The sequence below is a fragment of the Hyperolius riggenbachi genome, chromosome 5, assembly GCF_040937935.1.
Source record: "Hyperolius riggenbachi isolate aHypRig1 chromosome 5, aHypRig1.pri, whole genome shotgun sequence".
NCBI lineage: Eukaryota > Metazoa > Chordata > Amphibia > Anura > Hyperoliidae > Hyperolius > Hyperolius riggenbachi.
This window is the reverse complement of record NC_090650.1, coordinates 102,951,088-102,970,005: the sequence shown is the minus strand read 5'-3', so window position 1 is coordinate 102,970,005 and position 18,918 is coordinate 102,951,088. Positions and strand designations below refer to the sequence as shown.

Sequence of the window (18,918 nt, the reverse complement as noted above, 5' to 3'; positions counted from 1 at the left end):
GTGGGTTCATAACAGTAGATCTACCACTTTCCACTACCCATTTTGATCGAGAATCAATTGAACCACTGTCTACACCAGGTTTGTATCACTCGATGCAGTACTGAGCTATGCGGCCATCGATTCCCCGCCGTTTCTTCCCCTTCTCAACATACACACTTTTATCCACTTTCAACAATTAAACTATCTGAAATCAATAAAAATGTTATCGATTGGTTATGCATGGGTCAACAGATCACTGGCAGACATCATCAAAATGATCAGATCTGTCAGGAATATCAAGCTGTGTGTGACACATACAATCGGATCAGTTGACAATGTTATGTCTGTAAAGGCATGCACCATCCTCTGCAACTAACTGTAATAGCCATTGTCCATTGGGTTTTGTAGGTAATTGCTATTGCATTGCAGTACATCCTCCTTCTCTCTCCCAACCCGCTATTAGGGTTCAAGCAGGCCAGCCAAGCTACACCTGTGTACCTGAAGAGAGATTGCTGCACAAACATTATACTGTACAGTACAGTAGCTGGATCATGCTTTGCAAATACAATGCAAGAACATAATTTGATGTGGCAGCATCATTGTGCAATCTAGGTGGCTGAGAATGAACATTGGCCCTGGGGGAGATGACCTTTCAGGGCTACCATACATATTGATCTCTGCTCCACCCCAAACTCCTTCGCTGCTGCATCTACATTCTGCCTATGTCTTGTAGATGACAAATGTCATTATTGGGTCACTAAAATTAGAAGGCTGGCAGAAAAAGATGCAATACCTGTAATATATATTTTTTAAAAAAGCTCTACATTTTAACCTGGTAGTAAAGTAGACTTTCATTGTATGATATTCAGTGTGCATAAATTTGCATAATATTACCATAAAATGTGCATCCATTTGGAATTATTTGCATACAATTCAACAAGTGAGCAACTGTGGTTTCCCAGGATGCATCCCTCCGAATATGCAAATCATCTCCCCCTGGAAAGCAATATATCAGCACACCAATTTTTCCAGGAACACGCTCTTTATTGATCTATCAGTATCCACAAGAAGTTAGCCGACAATTGTTTTGGGGGCCTTGCAGGGTCCCCCTTTATCAAGGCGTGTGGTTATATATTGGAGAAAGACTTTGTTTGAGTGACAATTGCCTAGGTCACAATATCAGGCATCCAACCCTATAGAAGAGGTGTGCCTTTCCACAGCTTTGTAGCGGCCCTTGAAAGCAAGGCTTCACATCCAGAACAGCTGGTGTACAGTGAGCCTGTAGCTTATAAATTTTAAAGAGCCACACCAATCCTACATACATACAGCCTGGTTTGGACTTATTGGTTCTCATCAGTGCATGGAATTGATTGATATGGCTCTTTCCCATAATGGCTCTGTAGATGTACAAAGACTGAGTGGCTGCTGTCATGTACAGAGACCGAGTGGCTGCTGTCATGTACAGAGACTGAGTGGCTGCTGTCATGTACAGGGACTGAGTGGCTACTGTCATGTACAGAGACTTAGTGGCTACTGTCATGCACAGAGACTGAGTGGCTACTGTCATGTACAGAGACTGAGTGGCTACTGTCATGTACAGAGACTGAGTGGCTCTGCCATGTACAGAAACGGAATGGCTGCTGTCATGTACAGAGACTGAGTGGCTACTGTCATGCACAGAGACTGAGTGGCTGCTGTCATGTACAGAGACTGAGTGGCTGCTGTCATGTACAGACACTGAGTGGCTCTGCCATATACAGAGACTGAGTAGCTCTGTCATGTACAGAGACTGAGTGGCTCTGTCATGTACAGAGACTGAGTGGCTCTGCCATGTACAGAAACTGAGTGGCTCTGTCATGTACAGAGATGGAGTGGCTGCTGTCATGTACAGAGACTGAGTGGCTGCTGTCATGTACAGACACTGAGTGGCTCTGCCATATACAGAGACTGAGTAGCTGCTGTCATGTACAGAGACTGAGTGGCTGCTGTCATGTACAGACACTGAGTGGCTCTGCCATATACAGAGACTGAGTAGCTCTGTCATGTACAGAGACTGAGTGGCTCTGTCATGTACAGAGACTGAGTGGCTCTGCCATGTACAGAAACTGAGTGGCTCTGTCATGTACAGAGATGGAGTGGCTGCTGTCATGTACAGAGACTGAGTGGCTGCTGTCATGTACAGACACTGAGTGGCTCTGCCATATACAGAGACTGAGTAGCTCTGTCATGTACAGAGACTGAGTGGCTCTGTCATGTACAGAGACTGAGTGGCTCTGCCATGTACAGAAACTGAGTGGCTCTGTCATGTACAGAGATGGAGTGGCTCTCCCATGTACAGAGACGGAGTGGCTGTTGTCATATACAGAGACTACAGAGACTGAGTGGCTGCTGTCATGTACAGAGACTAAGAGGTATGTAAGTTAGGACTGAGTCAGACTACAGTGTGACCCCCACTGATAATAAATTACAAATTTAAAACACTTTCCTAGCAGAAAATGGCTTCTGAGAGCAGGAAAGTGATAAAAGGGGTCAATAATTCATAGATTTTAGCTCTGGCATACTTCAATATATGTGTCATTGAGCAAAAACAATAAAACAGTAAAAACTTAAAAAGTAGATTTAAATATAAAATAAAACTATGGATTAGGAGACGAAAGATAGATACAATTGTTTATTTCATTAGTTTATTTTCACCTCGGGTGTCCTTTAAAGGGACACTTAAGCCAGGAAAAAAAAATGAGTTTTACTCACCTCCAGCTCCCTGCAGCAGTCCTGTGCCCTCGCAGCCACTCACTAATCCTCTGGTCCCCCGCTGTTAGCTAGTTTCGTTTTTGCCGACAGGCCCAACAGGACTGGCCACGCGTAGCTTTCTCCGCATTCCCGACTGTAATTAGCGCTATTGCAGACCGCAATGCGTACAAAGATCCGCGTTGTCGCATTACCTACGCATAGCAATAGCGCTAATTACAGTCGGGAATGCAGAGAAAGCTACACGTGGCTAGTCCTGTCGGGCCTGTCGGCAAAAACGAAACTAGCTGGCAGCAGGGGACCAGAGGATGAGTGAGTGGCTGCGAGGGCACAGGACTGCTGCAGGGGGCTGGTAGAAGCCCCAGGTGAGTAAAACTCGTTTTTTTTTTCTGGCTTAAGTGTCCCTTTAAGCAAACATCACAATAATTCCAAGGAAGGATCCGCACACAGGCTGATTGCAGGAAGTGTGAATTTATTGTCCCATCAAACACACATGTAAAGACATCTGACCGTTCACCTGTCAATGGAGACAAAACATCTCATTTTCATGGGATACTAACGCAGTGTTCCCTGAAGGCCTGTTTTTGGCGGTGTGATGCTAACGCCAATATACAGTATGAAACCAGCCTCAGAGAAAATGGCACTGCAAGCTCCCATGTAAGTTGTCAACATCAGGAAAAGCATTAGATGCCTGGTCACCTGGCTACTGCTAACAGGGAAGCTCAAAATCCAGAGCTAGCGTTCTTCATGTGATGATGTACAACAACGGACAGATGAAATAGCTGCTGTGCAATAACTTCTCAAGAATTGCCTGACCATCAGCATCACAACTTTTGAGCCTGTGGTCCCCATCTCCTATTACTCTTCTGCATTGCTGTACAGATTGTGGGAGAACACAATTTAATTGTAGGCAATGAGATCCAGGAGCAATGGACGTGACCGCATAGCAGTTCTGCTGTGGAAGCAATTTCCTGCAGCTATATCACTTTATAAGAGGTTTACCAAGCTTCATCAGCCTGACAGGTTCCTTATCTACCAGTTATAATGCTGCAAAGGATTAGCTGGGCTTTCAAAGATAAACTGAAGATTGCTGTGAAGTCACTGGAAAGTCAGAACTGTACACATCCCTGTGTCCTGCATCTACCAGATGAAGGTCCCTGTGCAGAATCTGTTGCCCCTCCATCCAAGCTTATTGTGAAATCTCTGGTACCACTGACTTTTGGTGGCAAGACCCAGCCTAAGGCATCAGAGTGTCAAAACAGAATTCACAAGTGAAGGTTTATGCCAGCTATACATACTGTAAGTTAGTAATAGAGCAATGAGGAAATTAATCACTTTCCAGTAAAAAAAATAGTAAATAATCAGTTCTATCACTTTTTCAAATGTCAGTATTGAAGCTGATTGATCCCCACCCAATTCAATCCAAGTAGTTATTATCATTTTGTATTTGCTGGTATTTAGCGCCAACATCTTCCGCAGCGCTGTACAGAGTATATATAGTCTTGTTACTAACTGTCCCTCAGAGGAGCTTACAATCTAATCCTTATCATATGTGTCATATGTCCATCGTAGTTTACCGCTAGTAGAAACAGCCTGTAAACGTTTATAATATACCATTACTAGGCATTAGGCACTGTAGAGTGCTGCCTGTCACATACTCTCAGCATTCAGCTCTATTGCCCCCTGGAGCACTGAAACACAGGGTGCAAGTACTATACAATTCTGACACTGCCTCCTACAGGCCACAATACAGAAAGGACACTTCTGTGAATGGTACAGAATATTAACCCCTTCAGTACCTGCAGTCAGAGACCACTGGTACCAAAGAACGGTGCATACTGAAGATTCGCCGCACTGAAACGCCACTACCGCTGGTCATGCTGCACACCCGTCACCTCAGCCCACCGTCTCTATGACAGCAGAGCTCCGTGAACCAGTCAAGAGCCTATTTCATTGTGAGCCAATGAGATTGGCTCACATTGATGACAGTGTCAGGAGCCAATGAAATCAGTTTCTGACCAGCTCACAGAGCTCTGCTGTCATACCAACAGCAGGACGAGCGTGCTGCGGTGTGAAGAGAGAGAAGCGATCGGCTGTCAAACAGCATAGATTTCAATTAGCATTGTCCGAAAGCGGTTAATAAAGGGCCTATTTAGTGTACATAGTCTTAGCTCATTTTACAGAAAAAAGGAAAGATCATCTACTCCTCTTAGGCCCGGTGCACACCAAAAACCGCTAGCAGATCCGCAAAATGCTAGCAGATTTTGAAACGCTTTTTCTTCTTTTTCTGTAGCGTTTCAGCTAGCATTTTGCGGTTTTGTGTAGCGGTTTTGGTGTAGTAAATTTCAGATATTGTTACAGTAAAGCTGTTACTGAACAACTACTGTAACAAAAAACGCCTGGCAAACCGCTCTGAAGTGCCGTTTTTCAGAGCGGTTTGCGTTTTTCCTATACTTAACATTGAGGCAGAAACGCATCCGCAATCCAAAATCTGCAGCAGCCCGGGAGTATGCGTTTCTGCAAAACGCATCCCGCTCTGGTGTGCACCAGCCCATTGAAATACATTACCCTAGCGGATCCGCACCCGCAAGCGGATCGTAAACCGCAGCAGAAACGCTCTGGTGTGCACTAGGCCTTAGAGTTAAAAAGACTGTGCAGCTTCCAAAGCATTATGCTATGGAGGCTGTGGATATTATTCCGTTGGGTGCTACACACAGAACTCCCATCTCACATTGCACTTACACAGCAAGGACAATTTATCTGAATTCATTTTATAATTGCATTATTAGTGCATTACAGTTCAATGCATAACAGATGAGTTTAAATGGCATTTACTGAAAAAGGCAGCGAGTGCGAGTGCATCAATGTCACTGAAAGAACAGTACACAAAAGACAATGCACATTCTATTGTGCAAATAACATGTATGGACAGTTTTCCAGTTTTCAGCTAGTCATATCCCCTGACTGATTTTCTATTAGGGAAATGTAAATAATGTACAAGGTCAAGCAAACCTCTAATTAGAGCAGACCTAAACTATGATTTCCAAATTAAGAAGAACCAGTATGAGGCTTACTATGACTATTCTACCCAATATAGAAACAGCAACATTTTAAGAAATAGGGAAGCACTGTGGCAGTGATGGAAGGCATACCTATGAATCTGCTGCCGGGAGATGTAGGTGCAGGATAAAGTCTATATATGGCTTACCCTGCTCCTGCACAAGTCCCGGTGGCAATAATTACTATCCCCCCCAGGTCCATGTGGATGGTGGGGAGAATGATGTAATTCGGCTTCCAGCTACTGCTGGCGACCGAATTACAGTGTTCTAAAAAAAATGTGTGCTCCGTCTTATAACGGCACCCAAGTTACTTACTGCTATAGTCGTAACTCTTATTACTAATACTATACTAATCTCCTGTGCTGTTTTAACAGCGCTCGGCTGGAAGGCCTCATACTGGCACTGTGAACACTGTGGTTGAGGCACTGAGGAAACTGTTTCTTGACACATACATGGCAGTTTTGCTGTCACTGTGGCAGCAGAGTGAGTGGACTGCAGCATCGCCGTATTGTAGATAGTGGTGGGAACGGCGTGAGCACGCAACACAGAAGTTGAAATCTCCGCCCTGGCAGGGATAAGCGGACACAAATAGGCCCTTGATTTTAGCTATGGGCTCGTTTCCATTGCACGCAAACTGTCGTATGCGTTCTACTGTGCAAACAAGACTGACAGCGTGCTGCATTGTTTCGCATGCAACACTATTTCACGACCAAATCGCGCAAACTGATTCTTAATGGCTCCACATGTGAAATGCAAAAATTCATATACAGTAGGTTTTAAAGAGACACTGAAGCGAAAGAAAAATATGATATAGTGAATTGATTGTGTACTATGAATAATTACTAGAAGATTAGCAGCAAAGAAAATATTCTCATACTTTTATTTTCAGGTATATAGTGTTTTTTTCTAACATTGCATCATTCTATAATATGTGCAGATTACACAACACTCAGCATTCAAAATGAGTCTTTCAGAGCAGTCTGTGAAGTAATGACCTCGCCTCTAGCAGAGAAAAAGAAAACAGTTCACTTACAGTTGAGATAATAAAAGTCAGATAACAGCCCTCTCCACGACTAACTTAGTCGGAGAGCTTAATGGCTTGTTTGCATAGAGATAACAACTGGAGTTTCTCAACTCTTCCTGTACTGGAAACAATTACACTGATGTATCTGATCTTAATGTTTTATTTCTTAGCTGTGCTACACATACAAATCATATCATCATTTTTTTTTTCGCTTCAGTGTCTCTTTAAAAAAGGAAGCAATGGAGGAGAAAGTTGGCATATGCAATTTTCTTCCTTTCCATGTGACAATTTGCATGCCAATTCACACATGTACAATGTAGGAGTGTAATGGAAATGTGCCTTGAGCCTTCATACTGTGCAAATAAAGTCCTCAAGGCAATCATATCGTGGATCTGTCAGTCGCAAAATCTGTCCCTCCAGTTAACCATCCATGTAATTCCCAAGCATTAAGCTTTGTACTGTATATATACTAAATGGTTCTCAGCCGAAGGGGCCAATTGTGGCCATCCCTGCTGAGAGTCTAGCAAGTGTACAGCAGACCCTGAAAAATTGTAACATTTAAAGTGCATGTGCTTGCATACGTATAAAATGTACATTTATTCCTACATAAAATTCACTACAACTATTACTTTTCTCCTCACAGTAGGAAGGAAAAATCTAATAGCTGTGACAGGGTTTGGACAAGTCCATTTCCTAATGAGGAATTCTCAATATTTCCCTCATTGTTTACAAAAACACTCTATGGATAGGATCTATACAAACATGCCAGCAGCCTCCCTACCTGTTTGCACACTATTTCAGCAGTTGAACCGAGCAAATGCCATTCAGTAAGTGCTTTTGAAAATAAAGAAAACCCTGAGAATCCCCCATTAGGAGATGGACTAGTTTAAAACCTTCAGATCTGGGAGATTTTTACAACGTACTGTAAGTTAAAGGATACCAGATGTAAAAAAAAAAACTAATATGCAGTAGGTAGGGGAGTAAGATCTAATACTTACTGCTCCTTCCGTTCCACTCAGTCATCCGCTCTTCTCCCGTAATCCTTCCCAGTCTTCTCCACAAGTCAGACGACTTGTATTCTGGACATACTGCACTGCACATGCGCAGTATGTCCATTCTGCTTCCCCACAGCTGCGGATGACGTGGCAGGCTGCTACGGAGAAGACTGGTGAGGATTACAGGAGAACGGCGGCTGACTGTGCGGAACGGAAGAAGTAGTAAGTATTAGCTCTTGCTCCCCTACTTACTGCATATTAGGTTTTTTTACATCTGGTATCCTTTAAAGCTACATAGTAGTAATTCATAGTGCATTTACTCTGGAACACATGTACATTTTATACATATGCATAGACATGCATTTTAAAGAGACTCTGAAGTGAGTCTACAAGCATGTTATTACTGTAAAGCACCTTACATAGTGCTAAACCACCACTATCCCATGGCAAAATGAGGGGTCTTTACCCCCCCAAATTCCCTCTGTAATTCTCAGGAGAGCACTTCCTGAAGAGGCAGAGCTTAGCCCTGTAGCTCTGCCTCTCAATCCCCACTGATCGCCACCTCTCCCCCGCCCCTCTCAATCTGCCTTTATAGAAAGGGAGAGGCGGAGATCCGTGCGGCGATTGACGCTCATGGAGGCAGAGCTGCAGCTCATAGCTCTGCCTCCATGAGCAGCAAAATCCACGACCAAGAAAGTCGTGGATTTTGCAGGGGGGATTTGGGGAGTAAAGACCCCCTTGTTTTGCCGCGGGATATCGGCGGTTTAGCACTATGTAAGGTGCTTTACAGTAATAACATGCTTGTAGACTCACTTCAGAGTCTCTTTAAGCGTTTGATATTTACCTAATCCAGACGCAGGATTGGCTCTACTTTTCCACCAGCGAGCAGCACTCTAATGCCGACATCCTCCTCCAGGTCCTTTTCACATGATATGACGTGTGATTGGGACCCCAAGACGGATGTCAGCATTACAGAGCCGATCTCTTCCACCACCGAATGGCGCTGTAACGCTAGCATCCTCCTTCAGATCCCACTCACATGTCATATCACGTGATCGGGACCCGGAGAGGGATGTTGGCATTACATTGCCTCTCTGTGGTGGAAGAGGAGAGCCAATTCTACAAGAGGAGTGCCAGTCCAGTGTCCGGATCAGGTACATAGGATGTGCTCCCAGCGCCGCTCTGCATTGGGCTGCATTAGGCAGCACAAGTTTAGCCAGCTGAGGAAGTCCTGCCCTAAGTAATCTAAACCAAGATAACTTGAGAAGGGCAGTTAAAAGGTTAAACTGTATAGGTTATCACTAAAGGTGCCCATACACTCGTCAGATTGGCAGCAGATAGATAAGAAATGCATCTGATGATCTATCTGATGCGTTTTTAGAACATTTTTTACCAGGATAGAATTCCAATAGATTTCAGTTTGAAATCTATTGAAATTCGATCTGATGGCATTTTTTTGCCATCAGATTTCCATTAAGGCCAATGCAAAATGATAAGCAATCTCATCAGATCGACCTAAATTTTCCATCCTGCCAGTTCGACAGAAATCCATCTAAATCGATCGAAATCGGCCATCGATCGGTCGATTGGCCAACCGATTTTCAATCGATCAATCGATCGATCGATCTGGATCGATCGGTCGGCCAGAAAATCGGCTCAGTGTATGGGCCCCTTAAGCCACAAACTTCACAGCACCACACAGTTGTCCAACATGACTCACATAAGGGTTGCAAAGTTAAGCCATCTAAAAGCAGATTTTAATTATGAACCCAGGTCAGGTTTGCAGGTTTATTATGTTCCCTAGCAGAGCCCAATCAACCATAAGGCAACTTAGGCAGGTGCTTCAGGCTTGGGGAGTGTCCAGAGTCCTGGCTGATGGTAACGCGGTTCGCTGCACTGCAATGCTCCACTGATAGGAACATTCATAGTGCAACGGGCAGCATGGTAAAGCACCTGCATGCACTGCATTACTGCTAAATGCTTGGGGTAAGAGTGGAAGTGAAGCATACATTTCATTGAACTGTATGATTCACTGTACCCAATGGAACATGCGGCTGCAGCACTGCTGTATTTATAGGTGCGTTCCTACTGTCACAGCGACAACTGAATACTGTAAACAGGGCCTCATACTTTCCAGCTGATAGAACCTATAATGCTAATAGTATATAAGGGCCACTGCGTCAGCATTAAACAGATCCATGCACTAAGGCTAGACACCCACTATAGATCGCTGATATCTAAGTGTTTTTACTAGCGTTTCGTACTTTTTGCTAGAGCTTTGTACAGAGATTTTAGAGTGATTTCTGATGATTTTTGAAGTGATTTTATTTCAGTGCTTGCGTATGCAGAGCGATTGCGATTAGTAATATCCATTTTTTGTTTTGGGTTCAGGTAGTAAAATCGCTTTGTACAGAGATTGAAAAGCAGTTTTTGCAGCGTTCCTGTCTTTTATAATGGAGCGCAATTGCTCCAAAATGCTGCAGGGACCCACATTTGTGATTTCCCTAATCTCAATCGCTCCTGTGAGTTTGCCTCCATTGACTTTCATTAGCTTAGCGCTTTTGGAAGCAGGGCTGTGGAGTGTCGGTACAAAAATCATCCGACTCCTGAGTTTATTGAAACCACCGACTCCAACTCCAGGTACCCAAAATTGCTCCGACTCCACAGCCCTGTTTGAAAATCCCCGTCATCGTGAATGATCCCAAAACGCTGCTAAAATCACTCTAGTGATCGATATCTAAACGTACAGCTCTACTCTCAGGTTAGCCAGTGGCCGGCACAGTTCATGCAGGGAAAGGGTTAATAAACCAGAAAACTGCATAATGGAGCCTGTTTTACTTGGCCACAATGAGAGAAGCAGCTGCCCTTTAAGAATGGTTTCATTTTAGCTATAGGCAACTATGGGAAATCATTTGTCAGCCAGAGCCCAGCACAGTTTAGCCTGTGGCTATTTTAGATCTTTTGGAACACTTGGCTGCCAATCATAAAAGGGAATAAGGCGCATTATAGAGCTGGGTGAGTGAGAGTACATCATGCAAGAGGATCTGCAAATTATTATAAGCAATACATTAGCATTATATCTCACGTATCACTCACTAATGGATTCCAAGGTCTGTTACATACAGGCCAGCGCAATACACGCAGCAGCCCCTGACTGTGAGCTTGTCATTTAGCAGATGCCTATTCACTCCATCATACAGCTTTGCTATGACTCTGCAAGTAACACAACCTTACTGCAGACATTAGCCAGGCAATAAAGAGCTGAACCTGAAGTGTAAGCATAAGAACATGAAAGCAGCAGTACCAGATCTAAAAAGCACCCAGCACACTGGAAAATGGCTGCTATTTCAGCATTAGGCCTGGAACCCACTAGCAGCGCTTTTCTAAACGCTTTTCATTTGAAATGCTCTTGCTAATGTAATGCTATGTGTGTGATCCCACTTGAGGCTGGTTTCACACTTCTAATCGGCGTTATAGGTTTGCTGTGGTGCGATGATCGCATCGAATCGCAACATTAAAAATAGCCTTCAGAGATTACCGCGGCAATGTGCAGTAATCTCCCTTATGGCTGCAAGCCAAGCAGGAAGCAAGGCTCTCTAGCGCTCACTTCCTGCGGCTGAAGTAAGAATTGCGCAGAAGTGTACTGAAAAAATACGCTTCCACTCAACGCAAACGCCGAACAGTTTAAAAAAGCTGCGTTGCCATAGACTAACATTACTTCTGGATGCCGAACGTCCCTTCCCATGCTGGCCCCTAACGTGCTGTTGCCCCCGCGTCAAATTGGAGGTTTTCGGTGCATCGCACCGCGCCAGGTATGAAATGCCCTATAGACTTGCATTGATTTAGCGTTACCCTGCTGCCAAACAGGGTAAGGCAACGCGCCAGTGTAAAAGGGGCCTAAAGAGGAACTGTTGCAAAAATCTTAAAATTTAAAACACATACAAATAAGAAGTACATTTCTTCCTGAGTAAAATGAGCCATACATTACTTTTCTCCTATGATGCTGTCACTTACAGTAAGTAGTAGAAATCTGACATTACTGACAGATTTAGGGCTAGTCCATCCCTCCATAGGGGATTCTCAGCATGGCCTTTATTCTTTATAAAGACATTCCCAGAAAAATCTTTATACAAAGATGAAGGCCAGCCTCCCTGCTCACTGCACACTATTTTGGCAGGTGGACGGAGCAACTGCCATTCACTAAGTGCTTTTAAAAATAAAGAAAACCCTGAGAACCCCCCTATGAGAAGATGGGGTAGTCCAAAATCTGTCGGTAATGTCAGATTTCCACTACCTACTGTAAGTGACAGCAACGTAGAAGAAAAGTAATTTATGTCTCATTTTACTCTGGGAGAAATGTACTTCTTATTTGTATGTGTTTTAAATTTTAAGATTTTCGTGCCAGTTCCTCTTAACCTCCTTGCCGGTTATCCCGAGCTCAGCTCGGGATTAACCTGCGCAGGAGGATTTCTCAGGCCCCGCTTGGCCGATTTGCATATTTTTTTTTTCCTACACGCAGCTAGCACTTTGCTAGCTGCGTGTAGTACGCGCTCGCCGCTGATTCGCCGCTACCCGCCGCGCCGAGCCGCTCCCCCCCCCCCCCCCACCCCAGACCCCTGTGCAGCCTGGCCAATCAGTGTCAGGCAGCGCTGAGGGGCGGATCGGGATTCCCTGTGACGTCCCGACGTCCATGACGTCGGTGACGTCATCCCGCCCTGTCGCCATGGCGACCGGGGAAGCCCTGCAGGAAATCCCGTTCTCAACAGGATTTCCTACATACTCTGATTGCCGAAGGCGATCGGAGTAGGTGGGGGGATGCCGCCGCTCAGTGGCTATCATGTAGCGAGCCCTGGGCTCGCTACATGATTAAACAAAAAAATCAATTAAAAAAAAGTGCGGCGCTGCCTCCTTGCCGGATTTTTTAGATCGGCAAGGAGGTTAAGGGATGTGATTTAAAAAAAAAATTTAAATAGCGCTACATGCATACAGCTTTTCAAATCACTGGAGCTTGAAAAAGAACTGCTAGTGGGTCCCAGGCCTGAATCTACATAGCATTTGCTCAGGCAAAAAGAACATGCAATAGATTACAAAGGAAGGACGACAAAAGTGCTGTTGCAGGGCTGAGAGCAAACTTATCTGTCAGTTTCCTGTGCGCATTTTTCTGCATGCGTTTTCTTGCACCACGTGTTTCTGTATGGCAGGGAGCACACTTATCTGTGGCTGGATAGTGTAATGGTTAAGGGCTCTGCCTCTGACACACGAGACCTGGGTTCGAATCTCGGCTCTGCCTGTTCAGTAAGCCAGCACTTATTCAGTAGGAGACCTTTGGCAAGTCTCCCTAATACTGCTACTGCCTATAGAGCGTGCCCTAGTGGCTGCTGCTCTGGTGCTTTGAGTCCGCCAGGAGAAAAGCGCAATATAAATGTTATTTGTCTTATCTGAATCACATGCATTTTGCCACAAAGCGGAACATGCACACAGAAACACACATAATGTTACTCTATGGGCCGCTCAAAAATGCAATTATGTGCTATTTCATTGCATTTTTAGGTGCAGTAAAAAACGCTCAGCAAGTTCATTTTTCCTGTAAGTATTCTCATGCAATGCATTTGGGGAAAGAAATTAAAAAAAAAAATTTACCTGCCAAATATGAACATTCATTTAAAACGCATAATGAAAATGCATAAAAATGCACATAGCAGAAAACAGATGCTTTTCTGCATAGACAAGTGTGCTCCCTGCCTATGAGGAAAAAGTGTGTTTTTTCACAGAAGCTAATATAATTGATAGAGAAAATGCCACAGTGCTTCACTGCTGTTTTTTTTTCAACGTGGGGAAAAACGCATTCGAGTGTACACTAGCCCATTAACTGACATTGGTTCTCAGTTTTCCTGTTCAGAAAACACACACAAAAACAGACAAGTGTGCTTCCAGCCTGGAGGTGGTCATACAACACTCAATGTGCCGCCAGGTCGACCATCATGCCTGGTGTACACGATGAGATTTTCTGGAAGATTTACCACCAGATCGATTATTTCCAACATGTCCGATCTGATTTCCAAACAATTCTCCATTCACTTCTATTGAAAATCGGAAATCAGATCGGACATGTTGGAAATAATTGATCTGGCAGTAAATCTGCTAGAAAATGTCAGTTTGTGTACCTAGCATCAAATCTGATCAGAGAGGGATCTATTGCTTAACCACACACTGCAGACAGATTTCCAATAGATTTCAGCGATATCAAACTCTGTTACTGCCGCGCACCCAATGGAGCCCTTGCGACTAAGTATTTCCACCGTACCAGATTGATCCATTCGACCGATCTTGGCTGCAAAACGATCAAAAGATCGATCTGGCAGTCATGTTGCGACACTGATTCTTTTCCAATTCCATAAAATTATCAGCCCACAATATTGAGTAATGTATGTGCACAATAGGAGATTGCCCATCAACACCGAGGATAATTCAGATATCAGGAAAAAGATGACATCTGACCATACATGGACAATTCATCGCTGTGCATGGTAACTAGGAAATGATAAGACTGCTCCATCTGACTGTTAAACAAGCAGGCACCTTATATGCTACAAGACTGCATATGTTGTCCAGAGACCTGCTGCTACCATAGAAATAACTCTATTGATTGACACTCCCTGAGCATAGCTTTTTCAAGGTCGTTCACAACTGATTGAGGATCCGGATATGTGGCCTGATGGTCCTTCAATTGTGCTACAATCTAGGGCATTGGATGACATATTTAAGCCTATACTGTATATGCACATCCAGAGATCTAGACGCATCATGGCAGCGGACCCTATTGTTCTCCCACAAATCCCACATGATCCCCACTACTCCACTGTCTGCACACCATTGAACCTTCAACCTTGCATAACAACAGTTCAGGGCCAGGTTCTGTATAGACACCTCACTAGCCTGTAGACTAGTGACACGACTGTACAGAATTTGGACCGAAATGTTGCAGGAGGGATCGAATCCCAATACCTGAGGGTAAAAGTAATTGTGAATGTCTATGCACCTTTAGGGCCATACACACTTTCAGTCTTGGCTGACCAAAAATTATTGTTTGTGATTGTTTCAGGTGTCCTTCCAGAGTGCATGCTGCTGTCCCCAGACGGTCACTTCTGTCAGATTTCTACTGCCTACTGTAAGTGAAAGCATTGTAGGAGAAAAGTAATTTATGGCTCATTTTACTCTGGAAAAAATGTACTTCTTATTTGTATATGTTTGCACATATTTTAAAATTTACAGTTTTTCGCTCTAGTGTCCCTTTAAGCAACTCTTCCTGTGAAGTTTTGGGCAGTTATACTTTAGCTCAGTAGCGAGGCAGCTCTTACAGTGGGCAGAGGCCGTGTGCAACAGTGTAGTGAGGAAGAGAAGGGGGTGAATGGGAAGCTAGGAAAATGGGCGCAGGAGCTGCCTCGGAAAAAAGGGTGCCTTAAAAGAAGGACGCCTATAAAATCTGCGATTTGCCACAATGAAGAGAAATTTGGGGGCATGGAGATGCCTGCAGAAAACAGAGCAAGCGCTCACCAACATGGGCTGCAGCTGAATGACTCATCACCTCATATGCACCGCTTAAATAGCTCAAATGCACACTCAGCAATCAGACAGATGCAAAACATATGCAAAACTAAATACTTACCATGCAAAACAGGATAGCACAATGGGTGCATAATAAACTTGCGTGTGCTGAGGCTTCACGCTATGCAGATTGCGGCATTACATAGCGGACATAAGGGTCTTCTGTAGGCATTACAGTGCACTATTAGCGGTAATCCCCTTCATCCTTTTTTCATGGCACCTTTATTACATGAATGCAGTGAAAGGGCCTGTAAATTCTCCTGTACTCAAACTAACTTTATTTTGCTAGTACTTTTTAGAAATACACGGTCTTCTGTACAATAGTCTGAACTCTGATTCTGGAAGCTTGTTGAAGTGCTGAAAACAGCTGCACAGATCAGCAATGAATGTTTGAGCTCAGAAAAATCTGAAGCAAGTGAAGTATGGTCTGGTGTTAGGGCCCGTTTCCACTCTCGCGGAAACGGCCGCGAATCCGCAGAGTTTCCCCGCAGGCAAATCGCGCGGGGAAACTCTGCCATAGGGGACAACGGCGCCGCCGGCCGAATCGCTTGCAGTAGCGATTCGGCCGGAAACCCCCACAGAATTCGCGGCGGAGGCTGCGATTCCCATAGCCGTGCATGGCACGGCTGATGGGAATCGCCTGCGATCCCGCCCACCCGCTCAGTGCCGGCGTGCGTCTACGAGACGCACGCCGCACTAGTGGAAACGAGCCCTAAGTCAAGAAGCAGAAATGCAGACATCAAACCAACAAAGGTTGATTCCGGTGATACCTTTAATGACTAACTGTACATGGTTTATTGCAAGCTTTCAAAACGTTAAGTTTCTTCTTCAGGCATTCAGTTCTGTATAATGCCTGAAGAAGAAACGTAACATTTCAAAAGCTTGCAATAAACCATGTACAGTTATTCATTAAAGGTATCACCGGAATCAATGATAGTTGGTTTGATGTCTGCAGAAAAATCTGAAGTGTGAGATAGTTTACTAAGCCCGGAGTGACACCTTATAGTGTACATACGAGGGCTGATATGCCAGTATCTAAGGGACTGCAGATCAATAATGCAGGTTTCTGCATTATTTATTGAGGCCACATTTTAAGGCATTTTAAGCATTAGCCGTATATGTTTCACTGAGTCTGCCAGCCGTCTAGTTCCCCAGCATAATCAATCAGCTGTTGAATATAGCTATTTTATGGTATGAGAGAATGGTTGGAGTGAACATACTGTAAAATGCCCATTGAGAGGGCAGGGGAGGAAGCATAGAGGCAAATTCATTGACAATTCTAGTTTTTGTTTTGTGCTGAAATCTAATCAAAATCAAGAGATTAATGTACCCATACACTACTTGATTTTCCATCGCGATTAAGCGATCAATTTTATTGGGAGAGCAACTAGTGTGGTTGATCGAAAGTCAACTGGTCGACTAGTGGCCACACAATACACGTGAGATTATAGGCGATTCTTCTTCACCAACCGATCTGAAAGATGTTGTGTCTCTATGCTCTGAAACCAAAAATCGTTTCTGTGTTGAAATCATGTTAACAATAGCAGATTACTTTGCGATCAACCAATATTTTCCATCCTGTCCGATCAAGTAAATTGGTTGATTCGACAAGACATCAGCCAATTACCATTGACTGAGCAGATCTCCCCGATCTGATAAAATGAGTAATGTATTGGCACCTTTAGTTGATAGAATCAGTTACTTCTACCCAATCGATTTTCAGTCTGGGCCTGAGCAATCACTTGCCACAACAGGCTGTTACTGACCCATGTATGGCTCACCGGGCACTTTCCAAGCAGGTCCACAACACTTCTCCATATGAAATCACTGTAAAAGACCAAGACTTGCCGAAATAGAATGGCAGAATGTGTCCCATAGCTTGCAGAAATAGAATGGCAGACGTTGTCCCATAACTTCATAAATATGTTATCAAAACCTGATGAGAAATCCAAATAGGCATCTAAAGTAGGTGTACGTTGACTCTGAAACGATGCTATATATTTTGCAACCTGTACATACTGCGCATAACTGCGCATGCCTGGCTGCTTTTCATAATCCTGGCTGTAATTTTTTGCACCCGGGCACCCAGTTGATATTTTTCGTATTTTTGCTGGGAGGTTTAAGGTTAGGCGGTAGGGGAAGCTTCAAGGTTTTTTTTCAGGTTAGGCAACAGCAGGGAAAGGGGATTAGGGGGTGGATAGAGCTAAGCATTCTGGGTGAGGGGAGTGGATGGGAAGGGGTAATTAGGCATCGCCAGGAAGGGTGGTTGTTAGGATTAGGCATCGGCAGGGGGGGTTCTAGGGTTGGGCCTTGGCAGGGGGTTAGTTAGGGTTAGGCATCAGTAGGGTTAGACTGGGATGCATTTTATGATAGTAATAGCTTTGAGCAATTGGTTAGGTTGCATTTTATGATAGTGCCAGCTATTAAAATAAATTGCAGCTGGTTGCAAAATCTGATGAAGTTGCAAACATTTTAACTTACACTGGCTTGAAAAATACAACTAATGCCTAATTTTCAAAGGTCTGTGAGCAGAGGTCAAAAACAAATACTGGGCATTGCAACTTCAATATCCATCCATTTACAAGCACACATTTCTGTTTTAGAAGGCAGGTAGCAACAAAGTATGTCCCATAGAGACGTAAGTCACCTGAGGGGAGCTTCTGAATAAACCGGGGCAGATCCGCTCAGGCTGCAGCACATGTCAAAGTGAGAAAAGCAAAGCCAATAATTCCAAGTGACAACACAAGTGCTACATCCCCCTCAGCCTGCGAGCGCGGAGTGTCAGGTGAGGGGGCTGCCAGCTGCTGCCACACTTGTAAGGAACTTCTGCCCCCCTCAGTCCTCAGAGTACAGCTGTACAGCGCTGCCTCTCTGCGCTCCACATACACCTGCTAGGCACTTCCATTACATGGCTGCCATGGTGAGCTGCCACCGCAGAAGAATAACACCCATCACCTACCTGAGGAAATGGAGGAGCCGGAGAGGCTGGAGTTGCTTGATGCTGCCATGCTGAGACAGATGCGGAGGATCTCCTCTAGCCCATGTCAGAGAGTGGAGCGCAGACACGCTGTGTAGCTCGGTCCGCAGCCTCCCACTACTTTGCTGCACTTCCTGCTCTGTCAGATGACGTGCCTGCTGCTAATATTTATTTAGCTCTCTGCCCTTCCAGGTGTCTGTGCGTTGGACGAGTGGCACAACCTTGTCACTGCGATGTCCCGCCGTTGGTGGGCTGCACCACGATCAGCGCTGACAGTAGCCTCGGAGTGAGTGAGAGAGAGAGAAAGGGGGGCACGCTGGAGCCTCCCCCTCCCACCTCTCTCCGTATACACCGACTGATCACACAGGCGCTGCTGAGAGCTGGAACCTGCCCTCTCCTAGTGCTGCCAGTGCTGGAACCTGCCCTCTCCTAGTGCTGCCAGTGCTGGAACCTGCCCTCTCCTTGTGCTGCCACTGCCAGTCCTGGATCCTGCCCCCTCCTAGTACTGCCAGTACTGGAACCTGCCCTCCC

At 44.7% G+C, this 18,918-nt stretch overlaps 1 protein-coding gene across 1 annotated transcript in view; it reads right to left on the bottom strand.

The window, feature by feature from the left end:
* The window catches only part of CHN2 (chimerin 2), a 426,701-nt gene extending 408,007 nt beyond the window's left edge, over positions 1-18,694 (bottom strand). The window contains exon 1 of the mRNA XM_068236077.1: positions 18,370-18,694. Within this exon, the coding sequence (XP_068092178.1) occupies positions 18,370-18,418 (49 nt within the window). The 5' untranslated portion in view covers positions 18,419-18,694. The remainder of the gene's footprint in view (positions 1-18,369) is intronic.
* Between the last annotated feature and the right edge of the window lie 224 nt (positions 18,695-18,918).